Source organism: Leptonychotes weddellii, chromosome 14 (genome assembly GCF_054177405.1).
Source record: "Leptonychotes weddellii isolate Sample4059 chromosome 14, ASM5417740v2, whole genome shotgun sequence".
In the NCBI taxonomy this organism is placed as follows: Eukaryota; Metazoa; Chordata; class Mammalia; order Carnivora; family Phocidae; genus Leptonychotes; species Leptonychotes weddellii.
The window spans coordinates 74,959,833-74,973,994 of NC_138382.1; the positions used below are offsets into that span (position 1 = coordinate 74,959,833).

Sequence of the window (14,162 nt, forward strand, 5' to 3'; positions counted from 1 at the left end):
TTCCTCCAGAGAGTTTGACCCTGACCTCACAGAGGTGACCGTGTGGGGAGGGTGCTCGCCGGGCCCCTCTGCCCGCACACCGGGATGCTCACCGCTTCTCCCCCGTTCTTCCCTGCCAGGCTGCGGAACGGGGTGAAGTACTGTAAGGTCTTGCGGCTGCCCGAGGTGAGTGGGGCAGCCTCCCACGGTCTCTGCCTGCTGCTGGTGTGTGGTGGAGCGGTCACCCTTTGCCTCAGGGAGCCTGAGCTGAAGAGGCCTAGGGCAGGGGGGCATCTCCTGCTTCGGCTGAGAGACCTGCTGCGGGGGGAGGCTCTGGCAGGTGGAGGGGCTCATCTCTCACTTTGTGACTTGGGACCCTCCCTCAGCTCCTCCTACACTCTGCAGGTGTGGGGTGGAGGGTGCCACCTGGAGGAAGACAGGTGTCTGGGGAGGGACGTGGCCACCAGGCCGTCTGCATTGGGGAAGGCCATTCTGAGGGAAGTGGGTCTGAGTGAGCCCTGAGCACAGGGGCTGGCTTCAGCCTGGTGGAGGGAGAGCGGGAAGGAGCAGGCAGGCAGAGCTCCGAGGCAGGAACGGGCTTGGCCAAACCCAGGAAGGGCCGCGTGGCCGGAGCGCAGAGGAGCGTGGCCCGGGATGCGGGTGCTTGGGTGGTGCCGAGCAGGTTTGGGAAGCCCGCGTGGAAAAGCTGTGGGGAAGTCAGTGCCACAGAACTGGTAGTCAGAGTTCTGACGGTCAGCTTCCTGCCCGGCCCAGCGCCGCCCTCGGGCACAGCCTGCGGGGGCGCCCCTGCCCGGGGCCGTGCAGCGAGCTAGCTCAGCTCCCGCGCACAGCTCTTCCGAGTGGCCAGCTGGCCAGTGGGCGGGACCCCTCAGCTGGCCTGGGCCTCCGGAAGGCTCTCGCTGCTTCGTTTCCTGTGCTCACCTGGAGGGCGAGACCTGAGTGGGCCGGTGGGTGTCCCAGAGCCCGGCCTTGAGCCCCCGCTTCGTTACCGGGGGTCACAGGGCCCCGGCCAGCCCTGTCTGGAATGACCGCCGCCTCCTCCCTCACCCCCCAGATCCTGTGCATCCACCTGAAGCGCTTTCGGCACGAGGTCATGTACTCGTTCAAAATCAGCAGCCACGTCTCCTTCCCCCTCGAGGGACTTGACCTGCGTCCATTCCTTGCCAAGGAGTGCACGTCCCAGATCACCACCTACGACCTCCTCTCGGTCATCTGCCACCACGGCACGGCAGGCAGTGAGTCAGCCACCCCTGCCTCACCCCTGTCCCTGTCCCCTGGGGCATCTGTGACCAGCCTGCCCCTCCCACCGCAGGTGGCCACTACATCGCCTACTGCCAAAACGTGATCAACGGGCAGTGGTACGAGTTCGATGACCAGTATGTCACTGAGGTCCACGAGACGGTGGTGCAGAACGCCGAGGCCTACGTGCTCTTCTACCGGTGGGGCCCCGGGCAGGCTGTCTCGGCGGGGAGGGGTCCGGGTCAAGGACAGATGGGTGACCTGTGGGCCGGGATGGCCAGCCCCTACGCCCTGGGGCTTTACTCTGGGTGCCTGTGGTGGGGGGTGGAGCCTGGACGGTTCTAGGCCCCGGGCAGTAAGGGTTCCAGCTTGTAAGAAAGAGCCTTCTGGCTGTGGGGAAAGCGGGGAACCCAAGAAGCTGAGTTTGGGTCTTCCCGTAGTTCTCCTGTGGGAGTGATCGTGGCCCGCACTCTGGCAGGGGTGGTGGGGCCGCTGAGATGCTGCCGGGGGCTCCGCTCCCCACCCCTGCCCCACCCCTGCCCCACCCCTGCCCCACCCCTGCCCCATCCCTGCCCCATCCCTGCTCTACCCCTGCTCACCCCTGCTCTGCCCACCCCTGCTGCAGGAAGAGCAGTGAGGAGGCTGTGCGGGAACGGCAGCAAGTGGTATCCCTGGCTGCTATGCGGGAGCCCAGCCTGCTGCGGTTCTACGTGTCTCGAGAATGGCTCAACAAGTTCAACACGTTCGCCGAGCCGGGGCCCATCACCAATCATACCTTCCTCTGCTCCCACGGAGGTGAGGGCGCCTCCTCTGTGATCGGGGTGGGGGGGAGGGGGCGGGCGGCCGAGCCCCCAGCACTCCATCCCTGTGCCTCCCTCCACAGGCATCCCGCCCCACAAATACCACTACATCGACGACCTGGTGGTGATCCTGCCCCAGAACGTGTGGGAGCACCTGTATAACAGGTAAGGTGCCGTGCCTGCTCCTGTCCGGGCCGCCGTCCGCGGGGCCGGGAGGGGCCCCCACGCTGCCTAGAAGTAGCTGCCAGCCTCCCTGCGCGTGACTGCAGCGACGAAGACACTTGCGGGCACCCGTCGGACCCTGACAGTCGGGAGGGACAGAGACTGGCTCCAGCAAAGGCCAGCAGGGCCCTCTCACAGATAGTCCCCGGCGTGCTGGCTCGGGCCGGCCCAGCTCGATGGCCTGGGGCTTGTGCGGCCTGAGGCCCTCCAGGTTCAAGTCCCTCAGGACCAGAAACGTGGCTCTCATGTCGAGGACCTGCCTAGGCCCGGGTGGCTCTGCAGATGGGCAGGCGGGATGTGCCCCCCTAAGAGAGTAATCAGACAGGCAGGGGAGGCCTCTCCTCGGACAGGCTTTGCCCCATCCGCTGGCAGGTCAGGTGCAGACTTGGCTGGTGGTGGTGGGTCGGTCAGAGCCCCATAGGGAGATGTGTCCCCATATCCCGTGGGAATTCACCCTCCTACCTGCAGAGGGACAGGCTTCTGCCTCCCTTTGACACCGTCCTCGGGATCTGGCCGGGTGGGCTGTTGGCCACAGCGGCTCCTGCCCAGTAGCCAAGAGAGGAAGCGAGAATGTTAACCTGCCCTTTAGCCTTTAAACATAGCTTTGTGACACGCCTGGGCCAGGTGCGGGGCCGGGTACTGTGGGCCCACGGCATGCAGGTCCTCCTGCCAGTCGCGTGAGGGAGACAGAAAAGTCAACAGGCCGAGCACTGGGCACCCAGGGCAGCATCAGGGAGGCTCCCCGGAGGAGGAGGAGAAACCCGCCAAGTGGAGGGCAGTCACGTTCTGCCGCCTCCCCTCCCGGACCCCTCCCCTCAGGGTGCGCTCACGTGCTCTCTCTCTCTCTGCCCTCCCCCCGGGCGCAGGTTTGGGGGCGGCCCCGCCGTGAACCATCTGTACGTGTGCTGCATCTGCCAGGTGGAGATCGAGGCGCTGGCCAAGCGGAGGCGTATCGAGATCGACACCTTCATTAAGGTGCGTGCGGGCGGGGGCAGGGTGGCGTGCCTCCGGCCTCTGGGGGGGACATGTGGGGAGCTGGGGACTGAAGAGCCGTGTGCGGTCAGGCTCTGTTTGGAAGACCTGTCCTGTGGGAGAACGGAGTGGCCAGACGTTGCAGGCTTTGCTCTCAGAGGGTCGGGTTCCGGAGGCTCAGGTCCCTCTGCTTGAGCAGCTCTGGAAAGAACAGAGCCCTGCTGTTTGGGGCTGGGTGACTCTTTATTGTGGGGGCTGTCCTGTGTGTGAGAGGACAGTTGGCATCCCTGGCCCCCCGCCTGCCAGTGACCACAAAAATCACCTGCACACATCGGCCATGTCCCCTGGGCGGCAGATCTCCCCGCTAGTGAGAACCACGGGGCTCTACAAAGTGACACGGAAGGTGCATTAAGTGAAAAAAGCAAGTGGCAAAACGACCCAGGATGATCCTGTTCAGGAAAGGAAGCAGGCGTGTGTGAGGCCCGGGGCTGCTCGGAACAGGGTGACCGGGGACCACCCGCCCTTTGGGGGTGGATCGTGGGTGGAAGACAGTTAAGGCCACTGAGCTTTGTGCCCGTGGAAAAATGACGGGTCAGAAGAGTTAATGGAGCAAATCAGCGCATTCAGTTAAGTGGGGGGAGCCGCATCGGCCTGTGGTCTCGTTTGGAGAGATCCCCCCAAGTGTTCCCTGCAGATGTTGGAGTGGTGGGACTTGTCTGGGAGCCCCAAGTTTTCTACCTGGAGTATCTGGTGTGTTCTAAGAGTTGGGGATGAGGGGGAGGGTCAGCGGGGTGCTGGGCAGTGGTGCCGACCCTCCCCTCTGCTGACTCTCCCCGGCGGCCCAGCTGAACAAAGCCTTCCAGGCGGAGGAGTCCCCCGGTGTCATCTACTGCATCAGCATGCAGTGGTTTCGGGAGTGGGAGGCCTTTGTCAAGGGCAAGGACAACGGTGAGTGGAGCACGGCCCCCCCGCCCGCCCCCAGCACAGCTGTTCCCCCTGCCCCAGGGCTGGGATCACTGTCCCGTCCCCCCTACCCCAGGCCAGGCCACCCAGCGCCCAGGGCCAGGCCTTCTTGCTGCAGCAGGACAGGAGCCGTCTTGCTCACCCCTTCCTCACGTCCTGTCCCTGCTTGTGCCCAGACAAGGCTGCCTCCCAGAGTCATCCGCAGTCCCCGGCAAGAAACAGCAGAGCCCGAGCTCCACACATGGCTCCCAGCCTAGGGCTGGGGGGCCTGGCAGGGTCAGCAGGTTCTGTGCCCGGGACATTGGCCTTTCAGGGCCTAAGCACCAGCCAGGCCTCGGGGCAGGGGGAGGGGCCTTGCTGCCGTCCAGGCCCTGCTGGGCGGCGAGGTGCCAGGCGCGCCCCGGGGGCTCCCTAGGGTTGGCGGAGGCAGGCAGGCTCGGCTGCGCTGGAGAGTCGCTGGCAGCCCGCGCTCGGGCCCCGGCTTCGCCTTCAGCCAGCTCTTCCCTGGGCAGGTCCTCGCCCTGCCTCTGGGAACAGCTCTCAAGTCCCACGGTGGCTGAGGATTACGTGAGGTTTGGGGAAGGGTGCTCTGAAGCCAGTGCCCGAGTCCCAGAAATCCCTTCTGTGGATGAGCATCCGGTGCCCCACACCTGCCCCTGTGAGGATGTCACACGGACCCCGTGGGCCCCGGACGGCCTCTCTGGGGTCGCGGTGTTGGAGTCATGCCTTGAGAACGGCTCTCACCTGTTGAGAGCCGGAGGGCCGTGTTGGGGACCGGGGGGCTTCCCGCTGCTGCAGAGGCCCAGAGGCGCTGAGCCTGAGCTGCGTCTGTTCCAGAGCCCCCTGGGCCCATTGACAACAGCAGGATTGCACAGGTCAAAGGAAGCGGCCACATCCAACTGAAGCAGGGTGAGTCTCGCCGGCTCCAGGCCTGCCTCCCCGGCCAGCCAGCCTCCCCACGGTCCCTCCTGGCTGCCAATCAGTCCTTCCGGGAGCCCCCCCCCGCTCCTACCCAGGCCCTGTGCTGGCCTCTGCCTGCCCTTTGCGGGCATCCCCCCACCCCGGGAAATGGGTGGCAGCGGAGATGTGCCTTCTGGGGTCCTTAGTGGACGGACGTCCCCGTGGAGCGGCCCGAGATTGCTCTTGAGCAGCTTTGCACGGAAGCTCCCTCGTGAGGCCCAGACCTCCCGGAGCCCCCACGGTCAAGACCATGGCTTCCCGGACGGGGTGAGGGGGCACGCACAAGCCCAGCCCCGACCACGTGGCCTCTGGGGCCCCGCAGGAGCTGACTACGGGCAGATTTCAGAGGAGACCTGGGTCTACCTGAACAACCTGTATGGCGGCGGCCCCGAGATCGCCATCCGACAGAGCGTGGCCCAGCTCCAGGACCCAGAGAGCCTACACGGGGAGCAGAAGATCGAAGCCGAGACCCGGGCCGTGTGACTTGGTGGGCCAGTCTGTAAGTCCCCTCCCTTTGCAGAGACCCTCTCCCGTCCCCTGTGCGTTGGAAGAGTGCATCCCTGAACGCACCTTCCGTGAGGCTGTTTGGAAAAACCCTCTCGTGGGCCCCGCCGGGCTGAGTGACCCAAGTGTCCCCACAGGCCCCCGCCTTGGCCCTCCTCCCTGCGGAGGGCGTGCTTGTGCCCGGAAGAGAGGCTGGCCGTTTGGGAAACCCAGATGTGTAAAGAGACAGAAAAGTCGTTTGGGTTCCAGGGAGTAATGTCGCAACCAGGAAATACATCCACTTCGGGCTCTTCAAATGACCAGGGCTCTGCGACGTTCCTTAACTTGGGTCTTTGTGCCCACTTGTCACGGTCGTTGTGTCCCCCACCCGCCCCCTCGCTTACTCGGGCCCAGCTTGGGTCCCTGGAGCTCCAAGTCAGGGGCTGTGGCCTAGGGACTGAGGGGTGGGAGGAGCTCCAGGCGCTGGCCAGCACCCGGGATGCACAGCAGGGAGCTGGGGTGCAGAGGCCCGAGCTGGAGCAGTGGGGGTGCTGGACCCAGCTCCTCCCTAGGCCCCGCTTCGGCCCCGATCCCCAGTGTCACAGAAAGGCCCCGGAACCCTGGGCTGCTCTCAGCATTTCTCCTGCAGGCTGACGACTCTGGACTCCTGTGCGGTGGGGACCCGGGTTGGGGGTTGTTTCTGGAGGCAGCTGGTCCCTGGCTCCCCATGCTGCCGAGCTGGCCCCACGGTCTGGCTGTCGCTCGTCCCCACCGGGGAACCAGGTGACAAGTGCCCCGTGTCACTGTGCTTTGCTGCGAATGCGGCCTCCCTGGGGGGCTCCCTGTTTCTCGCCACACTGTATGGGGAGCCCAGGGAGCTGTGGCTCTGGGGCAGCTCTCAGTCGGCAGTGGAAGCCCGTTCTGGATGCTGAGCCAGGCCACGCTGGGGCGCTGGGATGAGCCCCCGGGGCTGGGCCTTGCCTCCGGGGGCGCCCATGCCCCTGGACGAAGCTGCTGGGGCCAGATGCCCACCTTGTCAGGGCCAGAGGGAATGGGGGCGGGGAAGGGGCCTCAGGACCCAGGCCCCCACACGCTGTGGCCTTCAGTCTCTCGAAGCAGATGTGGCTGGAATTCCGGCAGAGCCCCAGAAGCTGGTGCGGCACGTAGCTCACTCTGCAGTCCTTCTACCCGGTTCCTTCCCCACCGAGGCAGCATGTGATCGAAGAACAAGCCGCTCTGGAGTCCCTTGACATGTGCTACAGTCTTTTGAAAGTTCCTGCTGCAGCCAGCAGGCGACCCCATGGTGGGGCTGGGCGGCCACACGTCGTCACCCCGCTGGTGACAGGTTCTGCGCCAGGTTGTAAACTCGCCACCCCGTCGGCGAGGCCTCGTCGGTGTTCAGAATGTCCTAATAAATACATACGCGTTCCCCACAGCCCCCCGCTGTCGTCTGTGTCCGGGCAGCTCACTGTGTTAGCGGGGGGGCCTGAGCCCGGGGTGGGGGGGTCGGCGGTCCACACCACCACACAAGGGAGGGGGCTTGGCAGGGCTCTGAAGCCAGACAGCGTCTGGAGGCTGCAGGAGCGGACGAGGAAGAGGGGGCCGCGACACATCTTCCTGGAACCAGCCCGGACCCAGAGAAGTGGGGCCAGATGTGTGTGGGGGGGAGGGGTAAGGCCAGCACATCCCACCGGCCGGGCCCCTACTGGCGCCGCGCCCCCGGCCACTCGGCCACTTGGGGTGACCTCTGAGAGCTGGGGTTACCCTCCCTGGGATGGGCAAGGGCTCCACAGCTGGAGGGACCCTTCCCTCCTCGGCTGACGGCAGACATTGGCTCCTCCAATCACAGCATCACAGTTGCTGGGGTCGTACACGGTCCCCGGCACTTGATGATGCTAGTGTTTTATTCTCCCTGTGGTTTTGGTTGGTTTTTGTTTATACTTGTTGGGGTTTGGTGGGGAGAGAAGAATGGGAGGTTTTTATGTGTTATTTGAAGCACATATGCTTGTGAAATCCCATCAGATGTGAGTGTGCAGACCCATGTTCAGCATCAGGAATGGTTACCCCCGGGTGTTGCCATCACCGGGCCCCGTGAGCCCCTGTGGGTCCCTCCTGAGCACAGCCGCCACCTCGCCCCGCCCCAGAAGTAGCTCCTGCCTGTCCTTCATCCTTCACTTTTCTTTGTAGCTCTCCCACGTCTGTGTGTATCGGAGTCTAAGCACTATTTTTAGCTTTGCTCACATTTGAACGTTGTACACACGGAATTCGTGGTACGGATTTCGTGATTGGCCTTGTTTACCGTGGAAGATGAGAATGAAGAAGGATTGCCTGATTTCGGAGGTTTGGGGACACTCATTGTACTACGGGAAGGTGGAGGAGAAAGAGGGAGGTGCCAAATTGGCCTTAAAATTTTCTTTTATATTTTCCCTTGATATACCAGGCTTTTAAGTGGCTCCGCCAAACTCAGATGCTGGAATCGGGAGACAAAACAGGAGACTCTGGATGTTCACAGACTGGGTGGGGCCGGGAAGCATGGGGCCAGGAAGCCCGGGGCAGTGGGGAAGCCACCTCCTGTCTTTCCTCCTCAGGCATCCCCTCCCCCACTGCCGTCGGGCTCCTGCCTTCGGCTGGGCCTGGGCCTCCCTCCAGCAGCCCCTCTTAGAGGAGACAAGAGCCTCTACCCACAGACGGGGGAGCGTGGGGGCCAGCGGCTGCCCGTGCTTCTGCTCACAAACCCGCATCAGAAAATGCATTTGCAAGGTGCAGGCCCCCCCAAAAGTGTAGCTTCCTACCTTGGTTCTAGTTGGAATTCAGTGCAAACATAAATGATCCTGTGAGTCTTACACCACCTCGTTTTGAGCCCCACAGAGCCTCGGGGGAAGCGAGTGGGGTTTTGGAATCACACCTCCCTCTGGCTCCTCTGCCTGCAGCAGAGAGGAGATGAACGCCCTGAGGAGAAGCTATGAAAAGGGCAGTCCACACTGTAAGACAATGTGTGTTCTGGAAAGCTGTCCCAGCGACGCGTTAGAATGCCGTCTCCAGCCCTTCCTTGGATCTGAGAGCAGTGAGCAGCCTGGCCCAGGTGGTGTCTGGGGAGCTGGGAGGGGGGACAGGGCACAGCCTGGTGCCACCGGTGGGAGGATGTGCACACTGAGGGGGCAGAATGCTGCCCAGGATCCTTCCCGCCCCACCTCACCCCCCACCTCCTTCCCGGGCCCAACAGCCGGGAATGAGGAGATCCCCATTGTTTCCTCCCACGGCTTTTAGCCCCTCAGCTCTGAGGACAAAGGCACAGGGGGGCCTTTCTCCGATTCTGCTCCACCTTTTGTGGCCCAGCAATGCCCCCAGTGGATGGGAGGTCTTTAAGTACAGGTCGCTCACTATACCATCTGGACAGGTAGTGTTTAAAGATTTTATTTATTTATTTGACACACAGAGAGGGACAGCGAGAGAGGGAACACAAGCAGGGGGGTGTGGGAGAGGGAGAAGCAGGCTTCCCGCTGAGCAGGGAGCCCGATGCGGGGCTCGATCCCAGGATCCTGGGATCATGACCTGAGCCAAAGGCAGACACTTAACGACTGAGCCACCCAGGCGCCCCTGGACAGGTAGTGTTTAAACCAGGGCCTCATGGATGCACTTCGGGGGAAGCAGCTCCTGATGCTCACAAAGTGGCTGCTGAGTGCCGGGTTTGCACTTTAATCCCAGGTCCGAGAGGGTGCTGGCCACAGGCTTGCTGCCTCCCCTTCTCAGAAAAGAACAGCAGAGGCCAGGGAGGGAAGGCGAGTCCTCCTCCAGCCGGGGACGGGGCTTCCTCACTGCCCAGGACTCAGGGACATTAGCCCCGCTGCGCTAGGCCAGCCGTTTCTCTGGCCGGCCGCCCCCAGCACCTTCCCTCCCACAGGCCTGCAGCGCCTCCCTTGGCTGCAGCCATTCAGAGTTGGCTCCCCGGGCTGTCCCGGGGGGCCAACAACTCCAGAGATCTCTTTTGCTTTAATTGAAAAAAAAAGAGGGACACTTGACCGCCCCACCCCCACCCTCCGGCTCAGCCCGCTTCCATTGTGTTCTTGGTCACCCAGTCCCCGACACGGGGTGTCCTTCCCCTCTGTGCTGGCCCCTCTCCCGCTAGGGGTCGCCACTGCCTGTGCGGCCGTGTGGCGGGGCCTGGGTGCGGCTGGTGCCCCTGAGGCCAGGAGAGGCCGCGGGGGCCCGGCCCTGAGCCCGGGCGGGCTGCTGAGTCTCCCAGGCCCACTGGGGGAGCCTGACCGACAGGTCTGCTGCCTTCGGAGCCAGGAGCTCTTGCTTTTTTGAAGGCCACTCACATCCGTTTGGGGGAGGAGGTGAAGGCCGAGGTGAAGCCTGGCGTCTTATTGGTGGCCTCACCTACCGCCCCCCCCCAGCAATTCTGCTGCGACCACTCCCTCCCGACTGTACTAAAACAGCTCTGAGGGGCTTTAGGACCTAAAAAGGTGGGCACAAATCATTGTACCTTCCCCCTAAGGCCTGGGGTGGGATTCTCCATGCTGGCAGGGAAATGGGGCTTCCCGCTGCGCACATCCTGGGGGAGGGGGCAGGCTGGGGTCCTCCCCGCTTCAGTGTCGCACAAGCCCGTGGTTACTGCAGCCAGGCTACCAAGAGGGTGGGCTCGAGCACTTGCCAGAGCAGACTGCCCACAGAATGCCAACATGCCCCGTGGTCCCGGCACCCCCACCCCCCACAATAGGGGCCCTGAAGACCTAGAGTAGCTGCCTGCTGAATGTGCATGGAAAACAAATTTCCTGCTCCTAAGGAGCCCCCCCAAATCCCTGTACTGAACCGACCTGAATCCCACATCAGTGTCCCCCACAGCTTTTCCTCCAGCAGGTGGGGTGGTGGGTAGAACTAGTGGGTCGCAAGCGCGCCTGAGCGGATGGCTACGTGACTTGTCCTGGGTTCACGCAGTAAATCAGTGAGGTGCACACGGGCCCAGCCCCAGCCGCCCTCCCCCCTCCCCCCCTCCCCAGACCCAGCGGCCCCGGGCTCCTTCCGGGCCCGAGGTCTCCTCTTCCTTCGTGCCACAAAACAGTCCCGTGACCACGTAACAGAGGTTATACTTTTATTTAACATTTAGAAGATTAACATATAGTTACAAGGTCAATATAAGCCTTCCAATGGAAGCACTGTATTTGGTTTAATTCCATCTCCAGAGACAAATGGGCAATTCCAGAACCTTCACAATGGCAGGGGGCCGTTACAACACTGAAATGCCTCCAAAGTTTAGAATTAGTGCCACACACACAAATAAACCAAAACGTTTAAAGGTGCTCAACATCAGGCTAAAATAGAATTTTGGACCACTCTTTAAAGAAGTGTTTTCACGGCACCAGTGTGGGGAGGCAGAGGTATGAGGAAGTATGAAACTAAGATTTCTGGAAAAATACTTAGCATCCATGTCACTTTTTCGCGTTCCATAAACTCTCTCCTGTAATTACAGATGTCACCAGAAGGCCTGAGGGGGGCCTCTGTGCTGCGAGATAAGCTGCTACAGCTTATCTGGCCTGAGCCTCACAGCCTGGAAGCTTCCGAGGTGAGCGTGCTAAACCCCCGAAGGAAAATCCCACGACAGCTTTCCATGCCTTTTTTATCTTGCAAAGGAAAAACCGGGTGAATGACAAGTTCCTCTCTTTCCAGCAGAAAAACGTTGTTTTTAGGTCATGTTCAGGGCAGGTGCTTTAAAACTTAGTCATTCTTACAACAACACTATTCTAGCATCAGTGGAGAAACGACAGGCGTGGGGGGGCGGAGGGGGGCCCGAGAAGCAGATGGAGAAGTTCCCCTACTCTACGGGAACTGGTCCATACTCCTATAGAGATGATTTCCCAGGAGGATCCCCAGAGTAAAGGATACACCTCAACTATCCTCTAATGACTTATCTCCTTGAATGAGCTCAGGTTTGTAGCGCTCCCCCCGCCCCACAGCGGCACAGAGCCGCCAGAGGCGGGGTGGGGGGGGGGTGGCAAACACCAAGGCTAACACGGAGAAGCACTAAGGATCCATTCCTTTCTGGACGCACGTGGTACAGAAGGGAATAAAAAAAAAAGGCGCAGGGGTTACAAGATACGAGCATATTCTCTATTGGGCTTAACAGACACTAAAAGAACAAATCACTGCAGTTTATACCATTTTCCCTATGTTGTGAGAACTGAATCTGTCCTGACCCCAGAATATGAAAGATGCAATGCACATGCATTACTGAGGCTCTAAAATCGATTTAAAAAAAACCATTTAGCATCCTTGTGGAGTGGAGAGCGGTCAGCTTGGCTTGGTGAGATTCAGAAGTTCCTAGAGATTCCTGACCCCACCCACCCCCCACACCCCCGGGGCTGGCGGAGGAGCCTCCGTGGAGCTGCTAGGACGGCCCGGCCTAACCACACACCTGCACGTCTGCAGGGACTCGGGGGAGGCCCGGTCCCCCTCGCCCCGGGGCATCTGGCAAGCAGCCCTCTCACAAGGTGGAGGAGCTCCCGCCGCCGTGGGGAACGGAGGCCTGCTGCCAACAGAGCAGCCCCGAGACCCCCACGGCCTCAGCCGTCCAGGCAGATAGGCAGGTAGTCTTTACCCGAAGGGCCTGGCCCCCTTCAGGGCAAGAGAGAGACAGAGACAGAGACAGAGAGACAGAAGAGGGGGCGGCTCATGCTCGCTTGCTTGCTCGCCTTTAAACCCAAAGCCACTTCTCTTCACCTGCTTTCCCCAGGCATTTGCTTGCTAGAGGTTTCTGTCGGAAGGGGGTGTGTGGTCGAGCTCAACCCTGGTTTACTGAGAGGAACCCTGTTTTGGCCACTGAACACAGGCCCAGCCCTTAGCACCTGTCCTTTCTGTCCCTTCGGCTCCCGTAAGACATCCTTGTCTTAGATTCATAAAGGTCGAGAAGAATTGAGGATGTTCGAGGTGACCACCTAGTTACCAACAGCCGAACGAGAGAAGACAGAGGGTGATTTCCTTCTTGGGCTTTGGATGGTGTCTCGTTCACAGAAACTCGCAGCCAGTGACTCCTCCCGACCGTGTCTGCACCAGAGAAGGGAAGCTAGGCTGCTCTAAGGCATGACTGGCCACAGGCTACACGGCCTCACGTTTTCCTCAAGGATCCGCAAGAGGAAGGGAACTTCGCTCAAAAAGCCAACTCCATCCAGTCTCCGTGGCCCTCGGAGCACGTGAGAACATGCGGAAGCCGTGGCCGCAGGACCACCTGAAGGACCGCCAGCCTCACAGGCTCTTTGGTGAGGAAAGCGCTAGAATCCTAAGATGCGAATCTCGGGAATTCACGGGAAGACGGGAATTGTCACTTTGCAAGGAGCTAGGGCCGAGGTGAGACGCTCGCTCAAGTGCCACGTCCCGCAGCTCCCGTTCACAGGGCGATGGCAGGGAGGTGGGCTGGGACCCTCCCTCGCCCCGTGAAAGGTGGATGCTTCTGCGTGTGGCCCTGGAGATGGAATTTACTTCCGGTGCAGACCTTTCCAGGCCACGGAGCACAGGCTCCCAATCAAAACGTGTGTGTGCTCGCGCGTGTCACGCCATGGAGGGGATGCATGCATGCGTGTGCGTGCCTCCGTGTCCCCCAGCGCCCCCCCACGGACACTCTCAGGCCAGGAAATGTTGCAAGGGCCGATGTTTAGTATGAGGTGAGGCCCCCTAACCAGAAAAGGACCACCGAAGAGTCAACGGACTCTTCGGGACGCGGGAACCCATCCCTGACGTCCGGGCGCTCAGTCCGCCTGGTGCACGCCTGACCCTCCTTGTCCAGATTCTGTTAGTCTCCCCCGGGGAGACCGGTGGCGGAGTTTTCACGAAAGGCACGGTGTGAACCATGGACGGGCCAGGATGCGCCAGGCAGACTGAGGGCCAAGGCAGGGGCCCGGGAAGGAGGGAGCACGTGTCCAGCTGCCTTCCGTGGCCCCGTGTGGGGTGGGGGTGGGGGGACGGGGACAGGGACAGAACTGCCCCCGGAGAGGTGGCCGGACGGGCCGTGGGGGGGAGCCGGGCCACGAGAAGCATGCTGTCGGAGGAAAAGAAAGAAAACGGCAAGCAGCCGCGTGGCGGGTCGGGGGGGCGCGGCTTGAGGCTGAGATGTCGTCGGAGGGCGGCGCGCTGGCCCAGCCCGGGAGCCGTCTGTGCGCGGGCGCCCGGGCCTGCGGAGACAAGCAGACCGAAGGGTTTCTCCTGGGAAGGCTCACCGAGGCTCCGGCTCCTGCAACCGCCTCTAGGAATCTACAACACAAAAAGACAGAAAGAGAAAGTGTTTAGAGGGAGGCCGGCGGTCCAGGGCAGGCAGTCTGCTTCGTGGACTGCGCCACCCGGGAGGGGGACAGCTTTAGAGCAGTGGGGTGTTACCACGGGGCACGTCTGAGATAAGGAACTTTCACGGTTTCAGGTCGCCTCAGGGGCTAGCCTTCCCTGCAGGGAAGACAGGCCCACACGGAAGACCCACGCCCACCCACCCCCGGCCCCTCTTTCTGGGTCCGCCGAGTCTCAGCAGAAAGAAACATGACC

At 61.9% G+C, this 14,162-nt stretch overlaps 2 protein-coding genes across 9 annotated transcripts in view; one reads left to right on the forward strand and one right to left on the reverse strand.

The window, feature by feature from the left end:
• The window catches only part of USP20 (ubiquitin specific peptidase 20), a 41,033-nt gene extending 33,959 nt beyond the window's left edge, over positions 1-7,074 (forward strand). For 7 of the 8 annotated variants that reach the window (XM_031022116.2, XM_081803752.1, XM_081803751.1 and 4 more), the window contains 10 exons: positions 120-165; positions 1,055-1,235; positions 1,313-1,439; positions 1,865-2,034; positions 2,123-2,204; positions 3,128-3,236; positions 4,079-4,181; positions 5,034-5,105; positions 5,479-5,655; positions 5,798-7,074. In XM_031022116.2, coding sequence (XP_030877976.2) covers positions 120-165; positions 1,055-1,235; positions 1,313-1,439; positions 1,865-2,034; positions 2,123-2,204; positions 3,128-3,236; positions 4,079-4,181; positions 5,034-5,105; positions 5,479-5,639 — 1,051 coding nt within the window. In that variant the 3' untranslated portion in view covers positions 5,640-5,655; positions 5,798-7,074. The remainder of the gene's footprint in view (positions 1-119; positions 166-1,054; positions 1,236-1,312; positions 1,440-1,864; positions 2,035-2,122; positions 2,205-3,127; positions 3,237-4,078; positions 4,182-5,033; positions 5,106-5,478; positions 5,656-5,797) is intronic. The other variant, XM_006750815.3, reaches the window with a different exon arrangement.
• Positions 7,075-10,717: 3,643 nt separating this feature from the next.
• Positions 10,718-14,162, reverse strand: part of FNBP1 (formin binding protein 1) — a 114,987-nt gene continuing 111,542 nt past the window's right edge. Inside the window, exon 16 of the mRNA XM_081803758.1 lies at positions 10,718-13,880. Within this exon, the coding sequence (XP_081659884.1) occupies positions 13,873-13,880 (8 nt within the window). The 3' untranslated portion in view covers positions 10,718-13,872. The remainder of the gene's footprint in view (positions 13,881-14,162) is intronic.